Source organism: Pelodiscus sinensis, chromosome 10, assembly GCF_052426305.1.
Source record: "Pelodiscus sinensis isolate ZL-2025 chromosome 10, ASM5242630v1, whole genome shotgun sequence".
NCBI classification, from domain to species: Eukaryota; Metazoa; Chordata; order Testudines; family Trionychidae; genus Pelodiscus; species Pelodiscus sinensis.
This window is the reverse complement of record NC_143061.1, coordinates 56,054,048-56,080,211: the sequence shown is the minus strand read 5'-3', so window position 1 is coordinate 56,080,211 and position 26,164 is coordinate 56,054,048. Positions and strand designations below refer to the sequence as shown.

Sequence of the window (26,164 nt, the reverse complement as noted above, 5' to 3'; positions counted from 1 at the left end):
CGGGAGCAGGGAGCAGCGAGTGAGCGGCAGGGCGGGCTAGGAGCCTACAGCGGGGCCCGCAAGGCAGGAAGGGGGCGGGGCGGAGCCCCGACCCCGCCCCCTCCGCGCCCCCCGCTCGCCCTCTCGGCCCCGCCCCGCCCCGCCCACTTTCCACCTCTGCTCCCTGGGCAGTTGTGCGCATGCGCGCTGCGTTGCGTCAGTGCTCCTGGCCCCGCCCCGTGCGAATGGGCGGGACGTTCCAAGCCCTGCCGGCTTCGGGGCGGGGGACGCCAAGCGTGACGTGGCGGGGTCAGAGATCGGGGGTCACGTGGCGCGGCGGCTGCGGCCGGAGTCCCGGGCTCGGTAACGTGAGGAGCGGGGGGGCCCCTCCTCCCCGTGTGCGGTGTCCCCCCCCCCCGCCTCGCCAGCCCCCCCGCCCCAGCGTGCGGTGCGCCCCCCCGCCCCGCCAGCCCCCCCGCCCCAGCGTCCCCTCCCCCCCCGCCCCAGCGTGCGGTGCCCCCCCCGCCTCGCCAGCCCCCCCGCCCCAGCGTGCGGTGTCCCCCCCGCCTCGCCAGCCCCCCCGCCCCAGCGTGCGGTGCCCCCCCCCCCGCCTTTTTTAACCAATTATCAATCCATAAGAGGACCTTCCCTCTTATCTTCTGACAGTTTACTGTGCTGTCCTTACCATAAAGGAGTATTTCTTTGTTTGGCTCACCTATCTGCACTAAAGCTTTAGGGGGTAGCCGAGTTAGTCTGTTACAGGGAAAAACCAACAAATGGTCTAGTAGCACTTTATAGACTCACAAAACATGTAGAAGTATCATGAGCTTTTGTGGGCATTTGAAGAAGCAGCCCACAAAAGCTCATGATACTTCTACATGTTTTGTGAGTCTATAAAGTGCTACCAGACCATTTGTTGTTTTTTATCTGCACTAAGTGTAACTCTCCCACACCCTTTCAGTGGAGTAGTTAATCTTCAACAACAAGAGGCAGATGTTATGTGAATTGTAATGTCTGTGTATGCATACATACCACCTATGTGCTCCCTGTTCCAGACAGGCATTGGTCAGATATTTGTTCTTTGGAGTCTTACAGATTAATAAGTATCCCAGTTTATAGATTCTTGCCGATTTACTCAGTGTCATAAACAGGGAGGAGAGCTGATTCTCAATTGCGAAAATGGCAATCGGGGCTTTTTTGCGCAAAAGCGTGTCTAGATTGGCACGGACGCTTTTCTGCAAAAAGTGCTTTTGTGGAAAAGTGTCCGTGCCAATCTAGACGCTCTTTTCTGCAAATGCTTTTAACGGAAAACTTTTCCGTTAAAAGCAATTGCGGAAAGCCATGCCAGTCTAGACGTAGCCCATGTCTTTAATGGAGAAATGCATGCATCACACATTTCATTGGGAATTTCAGTAATACTAGAAGCTTTGTGTCATCTCCACCCCCACTCCCACCCCCACCCCACCCCACCCTTCTATACAATCTGAATTTCCCTAGATATGAGTTGGGTTGATTGTACAATAATACAGTGACAATACTGAAACTATTCTGTCTGCAAATGTGAATGATCTTTTACTTCCCTATAGTTTTGCCTCCATAATAAACAATAGTAGGTCACATTTCAGAGGGTTATCTGTGGTAGTCTGTACCAGCAAAAACAATGAGGAGTCTGGTGGCAACTTAAAGTCTAACAGATTGATTTAGGCATAAGCTTTCTGGGTGAAGAGTAGCAGGGCAGTGGCTTTTTACGCATATGAGGTCTTGGGAGCAGCAGGAAGAATCCAAATGGGGTGTTAATCCTCTGTTTTCATTGCAGGGCAACCAAGATGGTTTCCTGTTTTGTCTCACTTCGTTTGGGTTGGTGCTGTGGGACCCTCCCAAGATGGCGTACGAATGTCCAGCACAGAACCGTGGCAACATGGACTAGTGCTACCGCTCAGTGGGGGCTTCAGCAGAAGAAACTAGCCGAGCTCTACTGCCCACCGGTGTCCCAGCCACCCCCCCGATGGGGCAGCAGTCTGCTGGGCAAGAGAGCGTTCTCTACGACCTCTGCCAGCCCCCAGGAAGTGATGCTGACGAGCGAGCGGTATGGTGTGCAGCGCCTGCCCTTCTCTCACCTTTCGGATGGTGATTTTGCTTTTTTTGAGAGCCTTTTACCAGGCAGAGTTGTCACCGACCCGGACGAATTGCGGACGTTTAACGTGGACTGGCTGCAGTCCATGCGGGGTAGGTGTTTCAGCATTTTGACACACCCATCCCCTTTCCACCACGATAGCTGTCTGAAAAATCTGCAGGGAGAAACCTCAGCTCCCGTGCTGCTGCTTGTGTCTGCAAATCCCACAGAATGTAGTGTGGTTATTGGAGCCGGCTGAAACCTTTCGTTCAAAAGCCACTTTCCTGTAATGTTTGTGTCAAAACTCTCATTTTTGTCAGAATTTTTCATCGAAACAAAAATATTTCCAAATCTCCTCTTTAGGATGACGGTTAAATTATATTTTTGTTTACTGATGCCCAAAGTTTACTATGCTTGGGAAGTGGTTGATTTTATACTGCAGTGCATCCACTAAGCAGTCCGTTATGCTGTAGGTCTTTTACTTTTTTCTTTAACACATTTTAAAAATAAGGGTGTAGGTCTGAAATCTGCAGATTGTCAAATCTTCCTTTGATTGTCCTCATGCTGGAGCTGTTGGATACCGGGCCTGGAAATTAGTCTGAAATTCAAATGTGGTGGTGGCTATGTGTGCACTCTACAAAGTACTCGCCATGTGTCATTAAACTCACTGACCTAGTGAGTAGCTAGAACAAGTTGTGAAAATACCCCAGTGCAGGGTGTAATTCTTCAGTCTTCAGCACGGTGGAGGGGTGTTGTGGACAGTGAGATTGTTACCGGAGCTTCCTTCTTTCCGCTTATTCTCCTGGTATGGGATATTGTGTATGTTTTCCATGATTGCCAAGGCAGTGAAGTGGGATGCTGGACTGAGCAGAGCTACTCAGGGAATTTAAGATTTGTCCCGTGGACAAGTGTGCTCTGCTTTTTCTAGTGGGCTAGTAGGGAGAGGTGACAATCATTCATTATGACATCTGGTCAGCTGTCCAAGTTCTTTGGCGGGGCAAAATGAGAGCTGGCATTTGCCCAAACTGTTGCCATTTACTCTCTCGTATTTTATGACCATCTCATGCCCTCACCATGGCACGATACTCTGACTAATTGTAAAATGAGAATAATTCTATTTGCCCCTTTAGTAAAGTGCTTGGAGGGCTATAGAGAAAAAGCACTGGGTAAGAGCTGGTTATTATGCCTGTTCTCATAGCTCCCTGCTCCCTTGGCAGCTCATCCGTGCCCCTGGAGCACTACAGGAGGGTGTGTCTTGCATGATTGTCCCCGTGCTGCTAGGCTAGGGAACAAGTCACACCTCATGGTGCAGGGGGCCCTGGTGTGTTCTGTTGTCACTAGTGTCAGGAACACCAGGAGATGTGTGTGCGCAAGGGGGGGGGACCTTTCCGGCCACCAGCTGTGTTTCAGATTGATTTTACCGTGCTTTCCTTGCAGGCTGCAGTAAGATGTTGCTAAGGCCGCAGACAGCAGCAGAGGTCTCTGAGGTTCTCAGGTAATTTACCTCTTTCTTACTGACCCTTGCTACTGAGTGCTTCTGTGTTGCTCTCTGAATTCTCACTGCTCTACTCGAACCGTCTCACATCATTTCGCATTGCTACCAGATTTAATCAAGAAGTGAGTCATGTGCACGAATGAGCAAACTCCAGGCTACCCAGGAATGCTCGACCAAGAGAGCTTTCGAACGGTTTGGGAAAGTTCCTAAGGAGCAGTGTGATCCCTGAGAACCACTCCGACCCATCTGATGAAGTGGGTGTTGCCCATGAAAGCTCATGATTCAATATATTTTGATTAGTCTCTAAGGTGCCAGAGCCACTGGCTGGTTTGGAGGTTAGACTCACACAGCTCCCCATATGAGAGATTTTACAAACGTTGTGAATGCCAAATGGGAGACATCTGGCTCCTCGTTTCACACTCCTGTGGCCCGAAGTAGAAAATCTTACTCAGGTGTGTGTGGGGGCTGGCGGGAGGTGTCATTGAGCCCTAGGACTGGAAGGGACCTCGCGAGGTCATCAGGTCCAACACCCTGCCCTCATGGCAGGTCCCAGCACTGTCTAGAGCAGGGGTTCCCAAACTTTTCAGCATCCCGCCCCATTTTTGATTTTTGAGAAACCTTCAGACCCCCCCCCCCTCAACAGCAGCAAAACTTGTTGAACAAAAAAAAAAAAAAGAGGAACTGACTGGGGCTGAAAAACAAATAGCAGCAAAACTTAGGGGGAGAGGATTGACCAGGGGGGCTGGGTCACCTCGTGCCCCCCAGTTTGGGAACCCATGGTCTAGACCATCCCTGACAGGTGTGTGTCCAACCTGCTCTTAAATATCTCCAGAGATGGGGATTCCACAACCTCCCTGGGCAATTTATTCCAGTGTTTGACCACCCTGACGGAGGAATTTTTCCCTAATGTCCAATCTAAACCTCCCTGGCTGCAGTTTAAGCCCATTGCGTCTTATCCTATCCTCAAAGACCAAGGGGAACAATTTTTCTACCTCCTCCTTGTGACACCCTTTTAGATACCTGAAAACCCATCTCATCACTTCTCTACTCCACCAACCTGATGTATTTGGAAGGAGTGCCGGGACACAAAGGGACTGCCGCCATCAGGAGGTCACAGCAGGGTCATGCTGAAGGAGAGAAATAGCCAAAGGAAAATAAAATGCGAGATGTAAAATAAGCCTGGGGCCAGGTCCCAGGTTCAGTGAGCTTCTCCACATGAAGGACTTGATCCCGTATCTGTTGAAGCCAGCCACAGCCCTGCCATGCGTGTCAGTGTGTGTCGAGTCAAGCCCTAGCTTAGCAGCAGTACCTGGGCTTGCCGCTTGGTGGCACAGACCACTCAAGGGCGAACACAATGGAGTTGCCTGCGAAAGCTCACACTATGTAACATTTGTTGTTAGTCTCTAAGGTGCTACAGGACCACTCGTTTTTACAACGTCCAGCAGTGTGTGCTCCCTGTACTAGGTGTGGTACAGCGAAGCGTCAAGTGACCTAAAGCCTTCTTCCTTCAAGGTCTGCGTTTATGAAATATTGCCTGGCACACTGCAGCTTTGTGCCCTAACACAACTGGAACGTGCAGGAGTCAGGATGTCTCTTGGCTTGGCAAGAAAAGAACAGCACGTTTTCCTGGTTCGAAAAGGTTTTACAGGGGCATTAGTTACAAGAAGAGAAACTCAAAAGTATTCTAGATAACTCGCTAACCCTTCTCCTGAGATGCAGCCCAGCTACACAAGGACTGATTATGGCACTTGACCTTTTTGAAGGCCTCTTGCTAGCAAACAGCCCTTCCCAACACTTCCCTCTCTCAGAGCCTGAGCTGGCCTTCTGGTCTCAGTCCTTCTTATTGCTCCACCCGGTAGGTGTGTGAGGAGTTCACTGAGACTGTGCAGTGTTGGAATTAGATTGTATGCCCTGGGGCTTTTTGCTGGGTCTGTCGGGTGCCCTCGTGCACCCGTGCGTCTCTGTAAATGTCATTGGCCGTAGCACGTAGAAGAGGTGACGGAACCACGTACAGTGTACCACGGGGGGAAGAAAGAAATGCTGAAAGCAAGCAAACACCTATGCGATGAGGTGGAAAGAGCACACAGCAAGGTGATGAAGATGTGCTACCAAAGGCAGCCACATCCACAGGGCTCCTAAAAGGGGTGGCCGATTTGGAGTAAAAATATACATCGTACAACTGAAATTGCATACAAAGGAATGGTCCTAAATGTATAGTCCTTTATCCACAGGCTGTTGGAAAGTTCCTGGTGTTGTGCCACATTCCGCTCTTGGCACCAGCAAGAGCTGTGTGTTCTCACGCTGCGTTTGAAACTGGCCCTTCCTCTCAATTTCAGCTCTTAGGAGCTGTGTTTCCTGGAAGCCGGGCGCTTGTGCGGCTGCTCGGGAGAGACTCCAGTGCTGCCCAGCTGATTAGCAGGCTGCCCACAGCTCGCTTTTGTTTGTACTGGTGGTACACATTTGTATGTGCCTCGAGGCAGATACAAAATTCATTCCACACTCCGATGGAAACAATCCACACGCGATTGGAAAAGATTAGCGGGAACGCGGGTTTGGAGGGTCACGATTTAGCTTTAATGAGGACAGCTAGTTCGTCCAGCTGCTTACAAGAACAAGTCTCCCGGAGGCAAGTGGGCGTGGCGCTGAGCAGCGAGATCATTGGACGCTGTGTCCCCTTGCAGGTATTGTAACCAGAGGAACTTGGCAGTAACCCCCCAGGGAGGGAACACTGGCCTCGTGGGGGGCAGCGTTCCCGTCTTTGATGAGATCATTCTCTCCACAGCTCTGATGAACCAGGTCATCAGCTTTGACAAGGTGTCTGGTAAATATGCTTTGCCTTTCAGCCCCCTGAGCCTTGCCCCTCCCGAGAGTATGGGAAGGGATCCAGACCAGCAGGGGCTTCCCTCGCGTAGGACTCTTCTGACAGGGCTGGGGAGGCAGAGGAGCGCCTGCGCTCGTCCCAGTATCTCTTTAAGAAATGCAGCTGGGATACTATCTGGAGCTTATCGGAAAAGCCAGGACATGCATGACAGCTGTTTTGAAGAAGGGCTCTGCCGGGTGAATGGCCAGTCTGCACTGGCGCTTGTGGAGGAGAGAAATGGGAAGGGCCTTGGGGAATGAGAGGGCCATGGGAAGATTTGAACATTTAAGTTCTTAGAAAGTCGAGTCGAGGGGAAATTAAAGGGAGAGAAATATGTGGTGCCCTGTGTTCCAGATACCCACGCAGGCCTGCTCCGGCTGATGTCCGAGTCAGAGTTCCCACAGACGTTAGCAGGAGGGAGACGGATCCCTGGGAAGAGTTATTCCGAGTTTGAATTGTGCCATCGGGGTCGTCTGGGGGCAGGGGAGGTCCTCATTGCTTACAGCTGTCCGGCCTCTGCAGGAGTCCCGTTCTGTGTGTCATGCTGTAGCTGATTCTTGTGTTTCAGGGATCCTTGTTTGCCAGGCTGGCTGCATCCTAGAGAGCCTGAACCAGTATCTCGCGGAGCTGGACTTTATCATGCCACTTGACCTTGGAGCAAAGGGCAGCTGCCACATCGGTGGGAATGTGGCCACAAATGCAGGAGGCCTGAGGCTGTTGAGGTACGGCTCTCTCCGAGGGACCGTTCTGGGACTGGAAGTGGTAAGATAGCCTGCTGCCACCCCGTTTGTATGTTCCTCTCCTTCGAGACGCGTACATCGTGTCACCGAGCTGGGGGCGGCTGCCGGCCCGTGGGAGGATGGCATTAGCATTCAGAATGGCCTGGACAAAGTGGAGAGCTGGTCAGAGATCAGTGAGAAGAAGTTTAATAAAGACAAGTACAAATCAAATGGACAACTAACAATGGGGCATAACTAGCTAGTACGGCTGACTAGGGGCTGGAGTGGATCGCCAGCTGCATAGGAGCTGACAGCGGGAGGCATTTGTGGAAAAGGCTAATGTAATCCTGGGGTGTATTAACAGGAGGGTGGTACGGAACACATGGGACATAGGTGGCCTGCTCTGTTGGGCGCTGGCAAGGCCTCAGCTGGAGTAGTGTGTCCCCAGTGGTAGGCCCACGCTCGAAGAGGGAGAGTCCAGAAGAGAGCAAAAACCGATGAACAGTTTAGATGGCTGGGACTATGAGGAAGGGTAGAATAACTGGCCGTGTTTGGTCTTGAGAAGAAAAGGCTGAGGGGGGACCTGGCAACAGGCTTTGGGTGCCTTACGGGCTCTTACAAAGGAGACTGTGATCACTGCCCCACGCCCGCTGACGGGAGGGCCTCAAGGGATGGGAGTAACCGCAGGGTCAGGTTAGACACTTGGGAACAATTTCTGACTCTTCTGAGTAGCTCAGCACTGCAGAAGGCCCCCAAGAGAGGTGGTGGCGCCCCGGCGTCGAGGGTTTTAAGAACAGGCTGGACACACCTGCGGGGACGGTCTGGATTTACCTGGGCCTGCCTCAGCAGAGGGGGCTGGACTGGAGGGCTCCTGAGGTGATTTGCCCCTACTTTCCAGGGGTGCTGTTGGGTTCTCCAGCTCGCTTTTGCCACGCTCCTGAAGTGCTGTTAATACAAGACGGTCCGTGCGTCATTGCTGATAGAGGGATATTTCAGAAGTTAACGCTCCGCCCCCTACTTGAACCCTTCTCTTGCGCCGACCCCACAGGCTGCTAGCTGGCCGCGTAGCTAGGAAGTGGAAATTGTGTTGTCGTTCCTCTGCTGACAGAGATCCTGCCAGTAGCTCGCTCCTAGTGCTGCTCACTGTGGAATTGCCAGGCCAGCAGCTCCTCCCTGTCCAGCGTCAGGCATTTTGTGGAACACCCCCCCCTTCTTTGGATTGTATTCCTGACTCTCCCCTGCCATCCTGCCCTCCTCCTGCTGATCCCTGCAGCATGGGAGTGCTGCTTATTCTGGTTCTACACTGCTAGGGCTGCCGCTCGCCTGGGACAGTTATGCTGAAGGATTCTTGTGGCTAGTGGCAGAGCACGAACCAGACCTTATTTGCCAATGCAGTATGGCAGCGCACAGAGATGCCCCTTCTGTTTTATTCTGCATGCTCCCGGGATTCGTGTATCAATAAGGAAGAGAGGAATTTGGTGGCGCAAAATGGGCAGGGCAGGGAAAGCTTTGTGGAAGAAGTGAGAGGGCAAAACTTGTGGGTCAGGACAGCAGTCAGAGAAGGGGAAGAATCTAGCGAGGAAGAGCCCAGGCTGTCCGTGGATCAGATGGGATGGATGTATGCAGGGCTCTGTGGATGGCTTTGCAGCAGCTTGCCATCTTCTTGTCTCTTCGCACCAGCTCATCACCTGCGTGTGGTTGTGTAACTGGAAACGAAGGATTTATCGGTTTGTTTCATTTGTCCTCTGTCAGGTCCTGGCTGATGGCTCCCTTCTGAACTGCTTGGCTTCTCTGCGCAAGGATAACACTGGCTATGATTTGAAGCAGCTTTTCATTGGCTCAGAGGGGACGCTGGGGGTCATTACAGCTGTCTCCATCCTCTGTCCGCGGAAACCCAAGTCTGTGAATCTGGCCTTCCTAGGTAGGTGCCATCCCTCCCCCGCAGTGTCCGCGGCCCAGGAGACTCAGCGGGGTGTGTTGCTGGAGATGAAGCTGCCCACTTGGCTCAGGGGCTGGGATTTAATAACTTGGCTGCTGCAGCCAGTGGCAGGAGTGAGGCACCGCACGCCAGTAGCTGCTGTGAGCCACCCTCTCGGCTTGATTTGTGTCTAATGGCAGCACACTGCAGAGAGCTGCGTGGGGTCTGTTGAAATACTTGTGGTCACTGGGATGTACAAATCTCGCCTCTCTGCGAAAACAAGGGGCAGTCCTGTGGCACCTAGAGACTAACAAATATCTTCGACCCTGAGCTGTCGCGGTTGAAAGCCACCTCCTCGTGATTGTTGGTCTCTAGGGTGCCATGGGGCTGCGCGTTGTTTTTCAAGTTACAGACTCACACGGCTCCCCTCCGAGTCTCTTCTCTGGTATTCCCCAGGGGCCGGTCACCGTGCCGGCTCAGCTCACTCTGCCAGGCAGCACATCAGTCTCAGGTAGAAGAATGGTGGGTGGAAGTGGGAAGGGAAGGGACCAGTGCTTAGCTGGACGGGTTGCATTTTGGCCCCATCCTTCTGGCCCAGACGGGTAAGTGGGGGATAGGAACACGCCCCAGACAGCTTGGTGGGACATAAGGTGTCGTTGGCGTGACAAAGGCCAGTCGGGTGAGAGGTGCTCCTCCACGGGCTGCTCTCACCGTGTAAGCACTGGCAGTGCTCGAGGCAGTCTATTCGTCGGGATTTCCGGGACCCCGGGCACAGCGCTTGGGGCAGGCAGTGCTTTAGCGCGAGCCCTTGTAATTCTCTCCGTGTTGTGTTGTCTGCGGGAAGGCTGCCAGAGTTTCAGTCAGGTCCTTGGAACGTTCACCGCCTGCAAGGGCATGCTGGGAGAGATCCTGTCTGCCTGTGAATTCATGGACGACCTGTGCATGACGCTGGTTGAGAGCCACCTCACGCTGTCCAGACCAGTGACAGGTAGGAGAGTTACCGTGCTGCGCACAGGCGGTTGGTGCTGCGAGCCCAGGCGCTTCGGGGATCTGTGGTGCTGTGTCATGTTCCAGGGATTTCTTTTGGGAGGAGGTGGGGACCAGTGGGCAAAATACTCAGCAGATGGAGAGGAAAGTCCTGCCCAAGGTGAGAAGGGCTCATTAAAGTCTGGACTTCCCCACACTGCTCCTGCCATGGAGCCCTAGCTTTTTGCCCAGGGCCGGAGAAGTATTCAGCCTGTGTGTTACGCTGTTAAGAGATCGCTCCGGAGATTGCACAGACAGCCTTTCTTAGGGACTGCATCTGGTCCCTTGGAGCAGGAAGGAGACAGCAACCTCCTGCAGAGACTGAGTAAAATCCAATAATGCCACAGAACTCATCACTGAGCAAACATCCCTACCCCCTAGCTTAGTCGCCCCGAGACATTCAAACAAACACCAACGAATCAGACTGCTATGCCGGGGGGGGGGGTGTTCGTGGCCCCCCTCTCAGCAGTAGCAATTAAATAGCGATTAAAACAAGGGCAGCGTGTGGTGCATCAAGGCTGTCGAGCAGCAGAGAGGGATTCCTTGGAGGGAACCTCCCTGAAATGCAGCAGGAGAGGGAGGGCGTCTTTCCCAGCCTTGGCCTTGGTCTCCATTGGTGAACTCGCGGGCGCAGAAGGTAAGCGGCATGCCTTGCCGCAGAGGGTGTTTCCCTGCAAATGGAAGGCGTCACTTGCCCTCCAGCACTAAGCAGATACCCTGGCAAGACCCAGAATATTTGCCGAATGTCCAAGCGTGGAGGAAATCGCAGCCATTGTGCTCTGCCGATGCAGCATTGAGTGTGACTGTTCAGGAGGGAGTCTGCCCACATCCCCCGCTCTGGAGGCCTTCCCAGCTGCTTGGGTCCCACCTTGGCCAGCAGAATACCTGTCAAAGAGCTTGGGAAGGCCAGTTATCTCGGCCCTCCCATGTAAAGGGGAGTCCTTGCAGAGAATGTTGCTTTATTTTAACCCAGAGACTTCTCAAGGTGACACCGTTAATCATCTGAATTAAATCCCTTTCGTCTTCTCCTGGCTCTTCTCTTGCTCTGTCCTCCCTCGTTTCCAGGAAGCCCCTTTTACATTTTAATTGAAACCTCAGGCTCCAATTCTGCCCATGATGAAGAAAAACTGAACCACTTCTTGGAACATGTCATGGCCTCGGGATTGGTGACAGACGGGACTGTGGCCACAGAGGATAAGAAAATAAAGGTGAGTCCCCCGCCTATGCAAACAGGCAGGGAATCTTCTCTGGTTGGATTTGTTCTTCACGCTGACGAACGTTCACACTCTTTGTTCTGTGGGTTAGGATTTCCCAAGTCACCTGACATCAGGAGGGAAGCTGTAGCTTTTTTTATGGTGAAACACACACCGACAAAGTGACTTGTGACCACCTGGGCTGTTCTCAGATGTTCCTCATGCCCTTCTCTTACCATACGCATGGGGAGGTGCGGAACCTCTTTCTCTCCTGCAGGTTTGCTTGAGCACAAAGTGTAGAGAAATTCCTTGTTTCTTAGCCAGCAAAACAAAACCACAGAGAGACGCGGACGTAGTGGGGCTAGAATAACCCGGTTCCCCTGTGCAAGTGGGAAGATTTGCAATGCTAGGCGTCTCCTTGACCCTCACTTCCTTGGAATATGTTCAGAGGGGCGCCGAGTTAGTCTGCAACTGGGAAAACTTATAAAACAGCGAGTAGTCCTGCAGCACATAGAGATGAGCAAAACTCGTAGATGGTCTCCTGAGCTTCCGTGGGCACAACCCACTTCTTCCGATGACTGGCGTGTTAGAAGTCCAGGTCTGATTATTTATTCTTGGATCTGGACTTCTAACACGCCAGTCATCGGAAGAAGTGGGTTGTGCCCACGGAAGCTCAGGAGACCATCTACGTGTTTTGTTCATCTCTAAGGCGCTGCAGGACTCTTCGTTGTGTTTTACGTTTTTCCTTGGAATACATTAGTGGGGAGTGTAGGGGAAGCTCTTGTGTTGGACTGGACCACCTGTCTGCCTCAGCAGCACGTTGCTCATGTATGGGAAGCACATGTGGGTACTCCCATGGAGCTGAGATGATTACTTATGGTCCAGGGGCACCCAGGGGCGGTATTAGGCATCAGGGCCCTACCGTGGCGAGCTCTGACCAGCAGATGACCCATGTCGCCGTCCCAAGGAGTTGACAGTTGAAATACAAGATGAGACAACAGAAGCTGCAGCAAACCAGGTGGGGAGCACAAGGAAACAATGCGATGGCCCTAGTCAGCGTGATAAGCCATGCTCACTGCATGCCAGTGCCTGACCCCGGCAGAGTGGTGGCTTATGGGGAGTTGCTTCCATAGTCTTCCCCTTGCCCCACAGCCAGGGCGCTGGCTGGAAGTCTGAGCCGCCGCAGATGGAAAATTAGACATTGTAAAGTGTCCAGGAAAACGAAATTGCGTGCGCTCTCCTTCCTCTGAGGCAGGGAGCAAACACGGAGCTGGAATGGATGTTTCTGAGAGCGGTAAGATACTGCACGTGCAGAGGGTGGCCAGCGGGCCAGAGACTTAGCTAACGTTCCCTGCCCCGCCCCTCCCCCCAAACTCCATGACGAATGAAATCCGACCTCAGTTGGTTCCTTTTGATTTTCTCTCTTCGCTTCGTTCTGTTTGATCTGCCGAGTCACAGGCGCTGTGGTCTCTGAGGGAGCGCATCACCGAGGCCCTAACTCACGACGGCTGCGTGTACAAGTACGACCTCTCCCTGCCTGTGGAGAGACTGTATGACCTCGTGACTGATACCCGGGCGCGACTGGGCGCGGCTGCCAAGAGAGTGGTTGGCTATGGCCATCTAGGTGAGTAGGGATTTCCTGCTGGAGCTTAGCTCCTGCTGAGCATTCGCACACGAGTTAAAGCCGTGGGCTTAGCTGGCTGGGAGCAGTAACTAGGTGGTATTGGCTGATGAGAGCCATAGCGCTGGGGCAAGGTGTGAGATCCTGTGGGAAGCCTGCTCCCTGTGCTAATGGAAGAATGGATTTTGTAACATTAACAACCTGTGCTGCAATACAAGAAGTTAGCCCACGAGATGTTGCCTGGTAGCTCTTTATCTAGCGATTTGGGTCAATTGGTTAATACATTGGATTTTCACAATCAAATAGCAAATGGAGATGGTTGGTAGATAACCACTCTCCTCACAGGAGCGAATTGCAAGATCTATAAACCAATTACAGCCACGCCATTAACCAGTGATTAAAATAATGCAGTTTAGGGGGAAAAGGCCTTGGACTCTGCAAAAGGATATTTTGAAACATACTTAGCGACCCGTGACCTCAGCTGGTCTGGGGCCGCACAAAGGGCTGGCTTAACGAGCTGAGACGTGGAGCCGCGTTAGACACTTTCTCTTTAAAGATGCTTCGGAGCAGGGGTTTAAAGAGGAGGCTGCTTCCCAAAGGTTGACTGTATAACGAACAGGGCGATCTTTCACTGAGCCGCGCTCCTTTTGGGAGCGTTCCTGTTCCAAGAGAGCTTCCGATTTCTCTGATTCCCAGGCAGTCCGTAGGTACTGAGCTGTTACTCCCGCTTGGCTATGCAGAGGCCGTGCAGGAGAAACGCCTCTCTCTGTGGCCCAGCCGCGGTGTGGTGGGCGGCGATTGCGTGGGGTGGCCTTCCAAACGGAGTAAGCCGTTGCGACCCTGGGCCACAAAGAACCGCCTGGCTGCAGTTCTCACAGCGAGTGCCCGGGCAGCACCGGGGCTCTGCCAGGCGCACGTGCGCTGGCGTAGGGGTCAGGGAACTCCCCGGCTCACTCCTGTCTGAACTGCGCGGGGAGCCCCGATGGGCAGCAGCTCTCCCGGCCCCAGCAGGCAGAGCCAGTGGAGAATCTCCATTGCGGGGCGGGGGGATTCGGTTTCTCCACCCGGAGCGCCGGCCCAGCTCCGCTTTGCTTCCTGGCAGGAGATGGGAACCTGCACTTGAACGTCACAGCCGAGTCCGACAGCCGTTCCCTGCGGGATGCCATTGAGCCGTTCGTGTACGAGTGGACCGCCCGGCACCACGGCAGCATCAGTGCGGAGCACGGGCTGGGCTTCAGGAAGAAGCAGCACATTGAGTACAGTAAGCCCCGGGGAGCAGTCCTCCTGATGCAGCAGCTCAAAGCCATGCTGGACACCAAAGGGATTCTGAATCCTTACAAGACCCTGCCGGCTGCTCCCTGAGGGCCGGCGCTTGCGGACTGACCGGCGGCTCCCAGAGCTGCTCGCCCGCTCTCTGACAGTCGCCAGGGCCGCGGCGCCTCCTCCCCCCAGTGCACACACGCTGCTGGAGCCCCAGAGCTTCGGCCCCCACCTGGGGCAGTGGGGTGTGGGCGGGCTCAGGCATCCAAAGGGGGTTGCGGAGCAGGATTGAGACCCCTGCGCCCATCTGAGTGGAGACCTCGTCTCGGTCTTCCAGGGATGTGCTACCGAGTGTTTGGCTTTCTGTGGCTGCACAGAGCCTGGTAAAGCAGCATTCTCCACACCCCGTCGGCACTGTTTTTATTGTGGTTGCCCCAGTCAGGTGGCAGGCCTTGGGTCCTGGGTGTAAGCAGCGGCTGCTGTTACGCTGTGGTCAGCACCTCCGCAGCCTGGTCTGGCCCACCCCCTTTGCAAGGCACAGGGGCTGTAACTCACACGGCTCTAGGCCTCCGAATTCCCCATGCCAGGGGGCACAGGCTGGGGAGCCGCTGTGTTCTGACTGTTCCCTGCTGCTGACGTGGCTCTGTGGGAGCAGGGGCTGCAGGGTGTGGTTTAGAGGAGCTAGCCCTGTGCAGCACAGAGCTAACATGCAGCCTCCTGTGCGTGGGTCCTACGTCACAATCTGAGCCACTGGAGTTAGTCCAGACTTACCCGTCCTGGGAACTGGTCTTATTGCAGCTACGTTTTCGCCCAGATCCCAGCTCTTCCTGCGTAGGAGGTGTCCTTGAACAGACAGACAAACGCGGAAACAGACAGGCAGATGGACGCTGGACAGGCAGACTCTCTTGGATATCTAGTAGATGAATAACCAGTAGCACACCCATCCCCACAATATCTAGGGCAGCACCTCTTTCCCCACCTGCCAGTGAACGGCCGAGAACAAAGGTCCCTGGAACATGTCGCTTTCCCCTTTCTGTTCTGCTTAGAAGAAGCACACGGGATCTTTTTCAGAGGAGAAGGCAATACACTGTGTTTGTTGAGCAAACTGTAGAGAAGCAGTGATAGAAATGTAGCCGTGTTAGTCTGGGGTAGCTGAAGCAAAATGCAGGACAATGTAGCACTTTAAAGACTAACAAGATGGTTTATTAGATGATGAGCTTTCGTGGGCCAGACCCACTTCCTCAGATCAAATAGTGGAAGAAAATAGTCACAACCATATATACCAAAGGATACAATTAAAAAAATGAACACATATGAAAAGGACAAATCACATTTCAGAACAGAGAGAAGCAGTAGAGAAGCAGTTAGCATCTGCTTTGCGTGCGCGCACACACACTCTCTCTCTCTCTCTCTCTCTCTCGATGACCAAAGCCCTGAAACCATCACTGACTATTTCCCGTAGCGTCCCCCAGTGCATGGACAACCCCCCCCCCCCCCCGGAGGGGTAGGGTGGCTGTGTGCTCCCGTGAGTCAGCAACAGCCTTTCCGAGCCCTGATCACGTCAGTTGCACTTGCAGTCTGTGGACACACCCTATGCCACTGCCCATCTCCGCCTGTACAGACCTGATGGGCCACTAGGAGTAGTGACACTGTCGCGAAATGCTGCGGGAACTGCAAGGAGAGGGACAGGTGTTTGCCGGTCCCCACTGCCAGGCAGCATGAGGAGATTAGGCTGCACGGGGAGGTAAGACGGCGGCAAGGGGGAGAGAAGTGGTCGGGAGGTGCGATCAAGACACTGCTCTGTGGGTGTCTGGTTTCTGATGGTTCCTGCGTCTCAGCTCAGCCCTGGCTTGATCCAGGGCCAGGAATTAGTGGCAAGCTGAGTGTTTCTTGCTGGGACCCGGGTGTGGGTGCAAAGCTGCCCTGGCGCCTTGAAGGGTACTTCCAGTTAAGCTATTCACACCGGGCTGGATCTCCAGCTGGCCCAGCCCCTTCGACAGTGGGGAGACCATCGGCAGGTGAGCGGTGTCAGTTTGCACCCCTGGGGGACTGGGTCTTACGCTAGAACGGAACACAGTCGCCCCCAGCATGGGGGACTCCTTGGTGGAGCCCTGGGTGGCTGGCACCTCCAGGCATCCTGTTCCTGCAGAGGAACAAGACATGGGATCTTTGGCACATGCCATCTGCTTGGAGCCTTGGCCTTGGCTCCAGAGCATTGGGAGGTACTTCCCTCACCCCCCACAGTCAGGGCCGGATTAGCCATTAGGCACAATAGGCCTAGGGCCTAAAGAAAATTAATAATTGACTCAAAAATGAGAAAAGGAAACCGCTAAATCAAACTCAATAATTTGCTCTCTGTAGCCAAGAAGCAACGTACAGGTGGGCTGTGTCTAGACTGGCCAGTTTTTCTGGAAAATCAGCCGCTTTTCCAGAAAAACTTGCCAACTGTCTACACTGGCCGCTTGAATTTCCGCAAAAGCACTGACTTCCTACTGTAAGAAATCAGTGCTTCTTGCGGGAATACGATGCTGCTCCCGTTCGGGCAAAAGTCCTGTTTGCGCAAAACGTTTGCGCAAAAGGGCCAGTGTAGACAGCTGAGATTTGTTTTCCACAAAAAAGCCCCGATGGCTAAAATGGCAATTGGGGCTTTTTTGCGGAAAAGCGCGTCTAGATTGGCACGGACGCTTTTCTGCAAAAAGTGCTTTTGTGGGAAAGGCGTCTGTGCCAATCAAGACACTCTTTTCCGAAAATGCTTTTAACGGAAAACTTCCATTAAAAGCATTTCCGGAAAATTATGCCAGTGTAGACGTAGCCCTGGTGTAACAGACTATTCAGTATCTACCGTGCAAATCACAGATTGCATCATCAAATGCCATTTTCCTCCAAAGCTCACTCTCACCTAACAGCAGAGAGAGGGGAGAGAGAGTCGTCTGTGTCCTGTGGGAGATCGAAGCCCGTCTTTTATACGTTTTGACTTTGGAAAAGGGCGCTCCCCTTCACTCAAGGTGCAACCCTGCTGTTTACACACCCACCCTCACCCAATTCCTAGGGCTCAGGGCGCAACTTCCTGTTGGTTTGCAGGATCTTTAGCCACTGAAAGAGCCTCACCCAGTACTCTCCTTACCCTCGATGTATTGACAATCCCCAGGCAAGCAGAAGACACATGCTAAGCATGCAGTGTCTTGCTCACCAGTCCTGATCCAGGCAGGCAGACGTCCCCTGCTGGCCAGGCAAGGGCAGTCTCTCCGGATCCTGGCTGCTGCACATCATGGTCGTGCAGAGGGGTCCTGGCAGCTCTGGTCTTAGGCTGGGTCCTGGAGGTGAGCTCTTCCAGGTCTTCCCCCTTCTTCTTGGTCTTCCTTTCTTTCCTTCTGCTTCCATTACTTTCACTCTTCTTGCTGATCTCCTCCTTGGACCCAGTTTATATAGTGAAACCTGAGTCCTGCTTAGCTAGACCGGAACCAATGATTTTAGTGTAATTTTACCAACCAATCATATCATACTGTAACAGAATTACCGAAGCACTCGTACCCCACCACCGTGGCTGATTACACCTAGCAACATTAATTATCCAGCAGACAGAGACAGTTACAACCCAGACAGGGATCGCACAGACCAACAACAGGCAAGTGAGGACAATAATCACAGAGTGCGGATTCCACAACCACAACTCTGGAGAAGCAGTTTCTGGCCAGCCAGAAGGGTGTTAAGTTTTCTTTACCCATCTTGAGATCTGTGTCTATCCGGTGACTGGGGAGCTAGCAGGGCACAGTTTCTCCTCACAGCCTGGGGTGATGCTATTTTATTGCAATGGAGATGGAATGTGAGGATGTGACTGCAGATGTTACAGCTCCTGGCTGCTGCTCTTCTGTTTGGCTGCGGAGGAAGGCTTGGTTCAGGCCTTCCAACATGGTTACAGAAAAACCATCGTTACACCCTCACGCTCGGTGGGACGGGCCCTGGGGGGCAGAGTACCACCCTCAGAGGCATTACCCCCCTGAAATTTAAGGGCAGCGATGGGGTTATGCAAATGCCCCTTTTGAGGAGGAGCATGGTCTCGTGGAGAAGTCATGTGACTGGGCATCTGCATCCCCACCTCTGCCACTGACCTGCTGAGCAACCCGGGGCTAGTCACTTCTCCTTCCCCCTGATCTTTGTCTGGCCGATCTACTCACACTGCAGCTTCCCTGGCGGGGACGTCTCCAATCGTGTGTTTAGTCAGTGGGACCCCAGCCTCGGCCAATTAAAGAGGAACCTCTTGATCAGTTTGGTAAGCAAACCAGCGGGCAGCCAGCCCTCTCTGGGCTCTCAGCCTGCCACATCCAGCCATTCCCAAGCGCAGGGTGCGGCGAGATTGGGCAGAGGGGTTGCCAAGGAATATGTAGTTAGTTCAGGAAGGGAAAGGGGGGTTTGGTGGATCTGCACTCAGAGTGGAAGGTGTGCCCTGCCGTGCTGAGAAGGAGCCGGGCACGTCCTCAGCCATGTCACTGGCCACAGCGCCAGACCATCCATTGCCCCCTGCTGGGAATCTGCCATGTGACTTCTCGCTCTTTCATTAAAAGTTTCTTTTCTACGCTCAGACTCTGTGTGTGCGAGTGGGGAAGCATGGCCTGCGAGGTGCCCAGGGGCGTGTGCATTCCCAGGCTATGGGGGGGCTCGAGCCGGCTCTGTGTGAGATGGACGAAAAGGCCCCTCTAGGCTGTGGCTACTCTTGCACAAGAACACAGCCACATGGCCATGTGCTTTTGCACAAGAGCATCCATGGCAGTGCGGATGCTTTCCTCCACCAGGAGAGGGGGGCTGCTGCCTCCCGTAGGCTCTGGGCCACCACGTCGTGCCCCAGGCCCCGTGGTGAATGGTTTCATCAGGGACCCCAAGGGTCTACAAGCTACAGCAAAATAAAACCCTGAGCAAACCCGCGGCGCCGGACCCAACGCTCGTCTGCTGGCTGCAGGCGGGTGCCTATGACGTCTACTCCGTGTTCACTGCACGGCTCACCCTCCTGCTCCAGCTAGTACCTAGGTGTTCAGCTTCTCGCTCCACCCCCCTTCTCCACTGCCCCAGGGCGCTTAGGGCGGCATCGACACTCCGGGAACAAGCCGTGGGCGCCTTACGTGGCTGAGCCACAGCAGGGAGCTGCGCCCGCGTTCTTGTCGCATGCGCACAGGTCTCCTGGTAGCCCCGGGACACGTGGGCTTGTTGGCTGCTTGTTTGCGTGACCGACTCTCGGGGCTAATGGCAGAGAAGAAGCAGCCAGGAACGTCCCAAGAGAAACCCTGCGGCAGCTGCAGCTTTGCCAGCCAGTGCAGCCGGAGAACAGCTGCTTGCGGTGCCGTGGGAACAGGCGCCGCTTTGATCTCATGGTCAGCCCCAAGTGGATGGTGCTGAAGTTGCAAGTGAACCCCAGTCCAGCTGTCGCCCGGGGAAGGGGCTTTTGAGATGCTTTTGCAGCGGGCTGGCCACATTCAAACCCACGACTGAGTGCCCAGGCAGGGTCCACTGCTGCCCTACGGGGGGGGGGGGGTTCTCAGTGCTGGGGGGGTGCACGGTTGTCCTTTGGCACAGAGACTGTCCGGTTGGGCCAGGCATGTGGCCGAGGGGCAGAGCTGGCACGTGCTGGCACACGCTGCAGGAGCCCCGAGGGGTGCGGGCCGGTGAGGGGCTCGCCTGGGTAGCTGTGTGGGCAGAGCTGGCACGTGCTGGCACACGCTGCAGGAGCCCCGAGGGGTGCGGGCCGGTGAGGGGCTCGCCTGGGTAGCTGTGTGGGCAGAGCTGGCACCGGGTTTCTTGCAGGGGCCGGTTCCCGGGTGAGTGTGTCTGAGGTGTGAGTTGTGGCTGTGGGAAAGGATTTGCAAATTCTGAGCCAGGAACCTGCCCCTGCACTGATCCCCGTCGCCAGCTCTGCACAAGCGACTCCATCACAGGCCCCGCCTGCCCGCGCTTTCTCGAGTGGCTCCGTGTCACGAGCCCTCGTAGCGCTCCCCCCCACCCCCTGTGGGGCCAGCGCACGTTCTGGCCAAACGCCAATGGCTCCTCAGAGCAACCCGGAGCCAACCCACCCACGTTTGGCCATGGCCTGTTTTCCTCTGCCGCTAATGGAGGAGCTGCCTCTTCCAGCCAGGGGTGCCAGGGGTCCGGTTTTGAGCCAGACAGTCCAGTATTGGAGCTTTCTGTCCGGGAGACAAAGTGCGAAACTAGAACTGTCCGGTATTTTCTAACTCAGCTGGAAAGGAGATTGTGATGTAACATCAGGTGTGTCCGGTATTTTTGTTGAAACCATCTGGCAACCCTACGTCCAATACAGATCCGGGGGAGGGGGAGTGTCAGGAATTTGAACCACCGCTGCTGGCTGGTTTTCCTTTGGCTACTCATCTTCTACCCCGCCAAGTGCAGACACTGGGTCCCTGCCTGTATCCTGGCCCATTTCACCGCTCTCGGCCGCCGAGCGCCATCTGGCTCTACCCCGCGCTCCTGCCGGAGACTCAGAAACACGGGCCCGGCCCTCGTGAAGCAGGAGGCGCACCTGGGGCCCGTGGAGCTGCAGGCCGGCGAAGGCGGCGTGACCGCAGCGTCGGCCCCGCGGCTCCAGGTGTTGCCCGTTGTAGAAGGTAGAGGGAGAGGCTTGGCCTGGGGCCTCTCGCCGGGAGCCCCGGGCGGAGGAAGGGAGGCAGCAGGCAGGCCCCGGAGACGCTCTGCCCTGCCCCGCCCTGCCTTCCCTCAGAAAGAAGCTGCACACAAGTGGCTGGGCCCTGAACACGCTAGTGCGCGGCGCTCCGACAATCAGGCCTTTGTGGGCCTCATGCTGCTGACTCGGGGCTTTTTCCAGCTCACCGGAGCGCTCGGCTGTCGGCCAGCCAGGGGCCAGGCTGGGCGCGGGGTCTAGCGAGAGACCAAACTGAATGAGCTGCACCCTAGAAACGCCAGAGCGCGGAGGACTGGCCGGGGCAGCAGGGACACTGGGTCACAGCCAGCGCGCGGGCGGACGGGGCGAGCCGGGCAGCGAGGACCGGCCCGGTGCGGCTCAGGTGAGGTAGCTCCCCTGCCACTCGCCCGTGAGGGGCCGCGGGCCTGCTCTGACATTCGGCGTCTCCCGGCGCCCGTTGCCCGGCTGGCACCGTGGAAGCTGCGGTCAAAGCCCTGTTTGCGCAGTAGCAGAGTCTCCCAGCAAACGGCTAATTCCCACCCTTGTGCGGCCCGGCCCTTGGGCACACCCGGCTATTTCCTGCCTGCTCCCTCCAAGACCCTGGCAGCCCAGGCTGGCGCTCGGAGCCGCTGGACGCTGGGCCATGGCGCTTTCCCTGGCTGGCGTGTGCGCCGGTAAGGCCACGAGGGGGCCGTGCTTGGCGCAGGAATGGAAGCGGCTCGAAGGGGACCAAGCCGTGAGAAGAGCCAGGCGGCCGGGGAGCATCGAGTGCCCAGGAGCCTGGCTGCAGAGAGGAGCCGTCGGCTCCGGCCCTGCGCGGGTGGCCGAGGCGGCGCAGCGCGGCGAAGCGCTGGGAAGTGGGTTTTACCCAGGAAAGCCAATGCCCGAATCACGCGCTTGTCTCTCCCAGGCCGCCTGGCAGCGCCAGCCCCTCACGGCTCCCTCGCCCACTTTTCTAGCCTCCCAGCCAGTGCCCCCGGCCGCCCTGCAGGGCCCCTCCTGGGGAGGCCACCCCAAGGCAGCGCAGACTCCAGACTTTAACGTGCTGCTTGTGTTCTTGGCTGTCCCCGCGCCCCTTTCCCGGCCCTTGGTCCCAGCCCCGTCGGCCTGCAGCAGGGCCGGATTGGGGGGGGGGAGGCTAGCCAGGCAGCTGCCCGGGGTGCCCCATGGCAGCTGTAAGGTCGCAGCGCCGGGGGCCGTGCATGTGTCGCTCGCCCACTGCCTGAGGCGCAGGAATAGCTGGAGCCGGCCCTGGCCTGCAGCACAGCGCCCAGTCACGTGGGGAGCTGGAGGGACTGACTCGCCAGCGCTCGGCCAGCCCAGGGCCAGGCCCGCAGCATCCGAATGGGCCTTTGGGGGGGGTCTGGGGTCTGTGTGGGGCGCCCTGGGCCCGCGTGGCTGGCTGGGGGACGTGAGTGCACGGGGGGCCCTGAGCGCAGGGTCTGGGGGGGTCCAGGTGAAGATGGGGGGGCTGGGGAGGGCTGTGGGAGGATGGGGCCTGGCAGGGGGCTCTGGGGGGCATGGCGGGAGGAGTCCCGGTGCTGGGGTGTGGGCTTGGAGGGGTGGGGGCCGGTTGAGTCAGTAAGGTGGGGGTCGGGGTGGGGGCTATATGGGATGGTGCAGGAGGGGGCCGGGTGCTGGGGGGTGTTCAAGAGCAGGGGGCTGGGCCAGATGCAAGGGGGGCTGGCTTGGCAGGAGGGGTGGGGTGCGGAGGAGGGGCTGGCTGAACAATGACCCCCCCCGGTGGGAGGAGGGGCCCGGTGTCGGTGCGGCCGGGGTCTGGCCCAGCCCGGGCCTGGGGGAGGCGGACGTCCTGGTTCCTCCGCCACACGCGCCCCTCCCCCTGCCTACTGCCCCCGGGGGGGTGAACTTTCCTGCCGTGTTACCCCAGCGTCAGCCCCCCCGGCCGAGGAAACCCCCTTGTGCAGGGCCGGCCTTCGGGGGGGAGGGGCACTGAGCAGGCTTTGGAGCCCCCCCAGCCGAGGGGGCAGCTGGACAACCAGCCCGCTGAGCCAGGCGCCCCACGTGTGCAGACTCTGCTGGTCCTGCCCCTGGGGCCCCCTGGCGGCTGTGGGGGGTGATGCCCCCCCGCAGAGCTGGGGCGATGGGCCGGGGGCCTCTCTGGGCTCTTGGGGGCTCGACTCTGACACCAGCCTGCAGGCTCCTGGCCCTGAGCCAGCGTGCGGCAATGCAGGCCCGATTGCACCCCTGCCCCGGGACACGGCCCCAGCCACGCGCCCCCCCTCGGGCACCTCTGGCTGCTGGGGGCGAGCAGCAAGGCCAGCTGCTTTGTGCAGCCACGTGGGGCAGGAGGGGAGATGCAGGACAGGGGCAGGAGTGAAGGGGGCACAGGAGGGAGGGGCAGGGGTAGGAGCGAAGGGGGCACGGGAAGGGGAGGAGGATGAGGGGGGCACAGGAGAGGGGGCAGGGGGAGGGGTGAAGGGGTCACAGGAGAGGGGGAGGGGTAGGAGCGAAGGGGGCACGGGAAGGGGAGGGGGAAGAGGGGGGCACAGGAGAGAGGGGCAGACATTGGGGGGGGCGCAGTGCCGGGCTTGGGACACAGGAGGGGGTTGGGGGCAAGGGTGGGAGGGGCACCCATGGGAGACTGGGACTTGGGGGGGCACCACAGCGACAGGTCGGGGCCCCGACATGCAAGTTGCCGCAGGCGCCGTGTCCCCGAAGGCCGGCCCAGCGCGCTGGTGTGGCTGGCGGTCAGCGGGCAGGGCTGGAGGCGCCACGGGCCGTGGCTGCAGAAGACCGGCCGCAGGGCTGTGAGGGGGGCGGGTTCCCGCGCGACGCCAGCCGGGCCTGCTCCCAGCCCGCAGAGAGGCGCCGTGCAGCAGGCCGGGGCTCCCGCAGGCTAGGCCCCCCTAAAACGGCCGCTGGCGGGGCGTGGGCCACGGGTCCCGGCCCAGGGAGCAGGCCCAGCCGTGCAGGGTCGCTGCGCCTGGATTCGCTCAGCCAGTGTCTGTCCCTGGCTGCAGGGCGATGGGCTCGCGCCATTTCCCGGCGCGCACGGTGCTGTTCGAGAGGGAGCCGAGCGGCGTGACGTACCGCGTCCCGGCCCTGCTCCACCTCCCCTGCATGGCGACGCTGCTGGCCTTCGCCGAGGAGCGGCTGAGCGTGGACGACGCCCACGCCAACCTGCTGGTGCTGAGGCGAGGGACCTTATCCAGGGGCTATGTGGAGGTGAGGGGCGAGGCCGCCGCGGGTACCAGCCGTGGGGGCAGCTGCCTGCAACAACCAAGTAGCTAGGGCCAGAGCGGGGGGTCCCTGCAGCCGGCTGTTCTGCCCCCCAGCGAGGGGCCGGCAACCCCCGTGGCCCAGGGAGTAGCCTAGAGCAGCCCCGAGGAGGGATAACGGCGGCGTGACCTCATCGCGCTCCTGCCCACGGACACAGCAGCGTGTCCTGGCTGCCGGGGGGCCGCAGCGCTGCCGTGTCCATAGGGCACCGGCGCTTCCAGCCAGGAGCACACCCGGGGGGGGGGGCAGTGGCTGAGGTGAGCCGTGTGTGAGGGAGCAAAGGCCGCAGGGCGGGGAGCCAGGCAAGGGGAGCCCCTAACCCCGTCCCGCCCTCTCCTGCCAGTGGGAAGCCATGAGAGCGCTGCCGACTGCCGCCTTGAAGCACCATCGCTCCATGAACCCCTGTCCGGTCTACGACGAGTTCACCGGCATCGTCTTCCTCTTCTTCATCGCCGTGCTGGGCGTGACGCCCGAGGCCTACCAGATCGTCACGGGCCGGAACGCGGCCCGCCTGTGCTACGTGGCCAGCGCCGACCAGGGCCTGACCTGGAGCCAGGCGACCGACCTGACGCAGCAGGTGGTTGGCCAGGCCATCGCAGGTAAAGGCCCCAAGCGCCGGGGGGGGGGGCGAGCCGTGGGGGGGTCAGCGAGGCGGACGCAGCCGGGCTTGCCCAGGGCCGTGAACGAGCGGGAGCGAGGGGGCGGGGAGACGAGGAGGCTCCGGCGCTGGGCGTGTTCCCGAGGGCAAGGCCGGGGGAGAAGGGAGGGGCCCTGACGCTGCCTGTTCTGCGCAGACTGGGCCACGTTCGCGCTAGGCCCCGGCCACGGGATTCAGCTCAAGTCCGGCCGCCTGCTGGTCCCGGCCTACGCCTACCACATCGACTGCAAGGAGTGCTTCGGGAAGCTCTGCCAGACCACGCCGCACGCCTTCGCCTTCTACAGCGACGACCACGGGCAGAGCTGGCGCTTCGGCGAGCCCGTCCCCAGCCTGCCCACCGTGGAGTGCCAGCTGGTCTCCGTGGACGAGGAAGACGGTGGCAACATCCTCTACTGCAACGCCAGGAGCCCCTTGGGCTGCCGAGTCCAGGCCCTCAGCGCTGACGACGGAGCCGTTTTCCATCCGGGCCAGCTAGTTCAGCGGCTGGTGGAGCCCCACCACGGCTGCCACGGCAGCATCATTGGCTTCCCAGCCCCTCTCTTCTATGCCCCGAGCAGCCCCCCGGCGCAGCCGAGTGCGCGGTGGGCTCCCAACGGCCCGGACTGCCCCCTGCTGTGTAGACAAACCACTAGGCAGCGTTGTCTCCCCCTCTGCGCTATGGCCCTTGGAAACCCAGCGGCCGTGTCCTTGGGCAGCCCGCAGCGGGGCCGCCAGCAGCCGGCAGACGCTGATGTGCCCTGTCCTTCCAGCAGCCATCACGAGACCCCCGGCTCCAGGGCCGCAGTGGCACCAGGTGGCGGCCAGGGACAGCCAGAACCAGGCGCCGTGGCCAAATCCATGTCCCTCTTCCAGCCCCCCACGTGGGTGCTCTATTCCCACCCAACGAGCGCCAGCGCTCGCGTCAACCTGGGCGTCTATCTCAGCACCTTCCCCAGGGACGCTGACAGCTGGACTGAGCCCTGGGTCATTTACGAAGGCCCCAGCGCCTACTCCGACCTGGCCTGCGTGGAACTGCCCCCGTGGGAGTTCCCTGCCACCGGCATCCCGCCCACGGCCTTTGCCTGCCTGTACGAAAACGGCGCCAGGTCCCCCTACGAGCAGATCTCCTTCAGCATGTTCACGCTGTACGAGGTGCTCCAGAACATCCCCCTGAGAGCCGCAGCGCCAGCCCTGCCACGCCGCGCGGCGACCAGCAAGGGGGGGCGGGGCTGCATCCCCTCCTAGCACTCCAGCCCCACAGGCCTCAGGGGCTGGAAGGGGGACGGGGCGTAGGGCGAAGGAGCCTAATTATGTGTATTCAGACAGAGCCAGCTGGGTCCCCCTGCCTCCGCACAGCCAGGCCCCACCCCCACCAAGGTGCTGACCCCCCACTTCCTCGAGACGGGCACAGCAGCCACCCCCATGGCCCCAGCCACGAACTCCCAGCCCCACGGCTC

The 26,164-nt window shown here is 57.8% G+C and overlaps 2 protein-coding genes across 3 annotated transcripts; both read left to right on the top strand.

Moving 5' to 3' along the window:
• Positions 1-214: 214 nt before the first annotated feature.
• On the top strand, positions 215-18,763 carry D2HGDH (D-2-hydroxyglutarate dehydrogenase). Of its 2 annotated transcripts, none has more exons than XM_089780952.1 (10): positions 215-342; positions 1,796-2,205; positions 3,530-3,587; positions 6,269-6,408; positions 7,016-7,209; positions 8,919-9,087; positions 9,929-10,072; positions 11,209-11,318; positions 12,762-12,927; positions 14,027-18,763. In XM_089780952.1, exons 2-10 carry the CDS (start codon positions 1,806-1,808, stop codon positions 14,284-14,286), a joined length of 1,641 nt encoding a protein of 546 aa, XP_089637078.1. In that variant the 5' UTR covers positions 215-342; positions 1,796-1,805; the 3' UTR covers positions 14,287-18,763. The 2 variants fall into 2 exon arrangements, with proteins under 2 accessions (XP_089637078.1, XP_089637077.1); XM_089780951.1 differs by having other exon boundaries at positions 11,176-11,318.
• A 997-nt stretch (positions 18,764-19,760) lies between these two features.
• On the top strand, positions 19,761-26,163 carry NEU4 (neuraminidase 4). The gene is made up of 4 exons (XM_089780950.1): positions 19,761-21,209; positions 23,812-24,016; positions 24,414-24,669; positions 24,865-26,163. The coding sequence occupies exons 2-4, from the start codon at positions 23,816-23,818 to the stop codon at positions 25,950-25,952; spliced, it is 1,545 nt and encodes a 514-aa protein (XP_089637076.1). The 5' UTR covers positions 19,761-21,209; positions 23,812-23,815; the 3' UTR covers positions 25,953-26,163.
• Position 26,164: the final 1 nt, after the last annotated feature.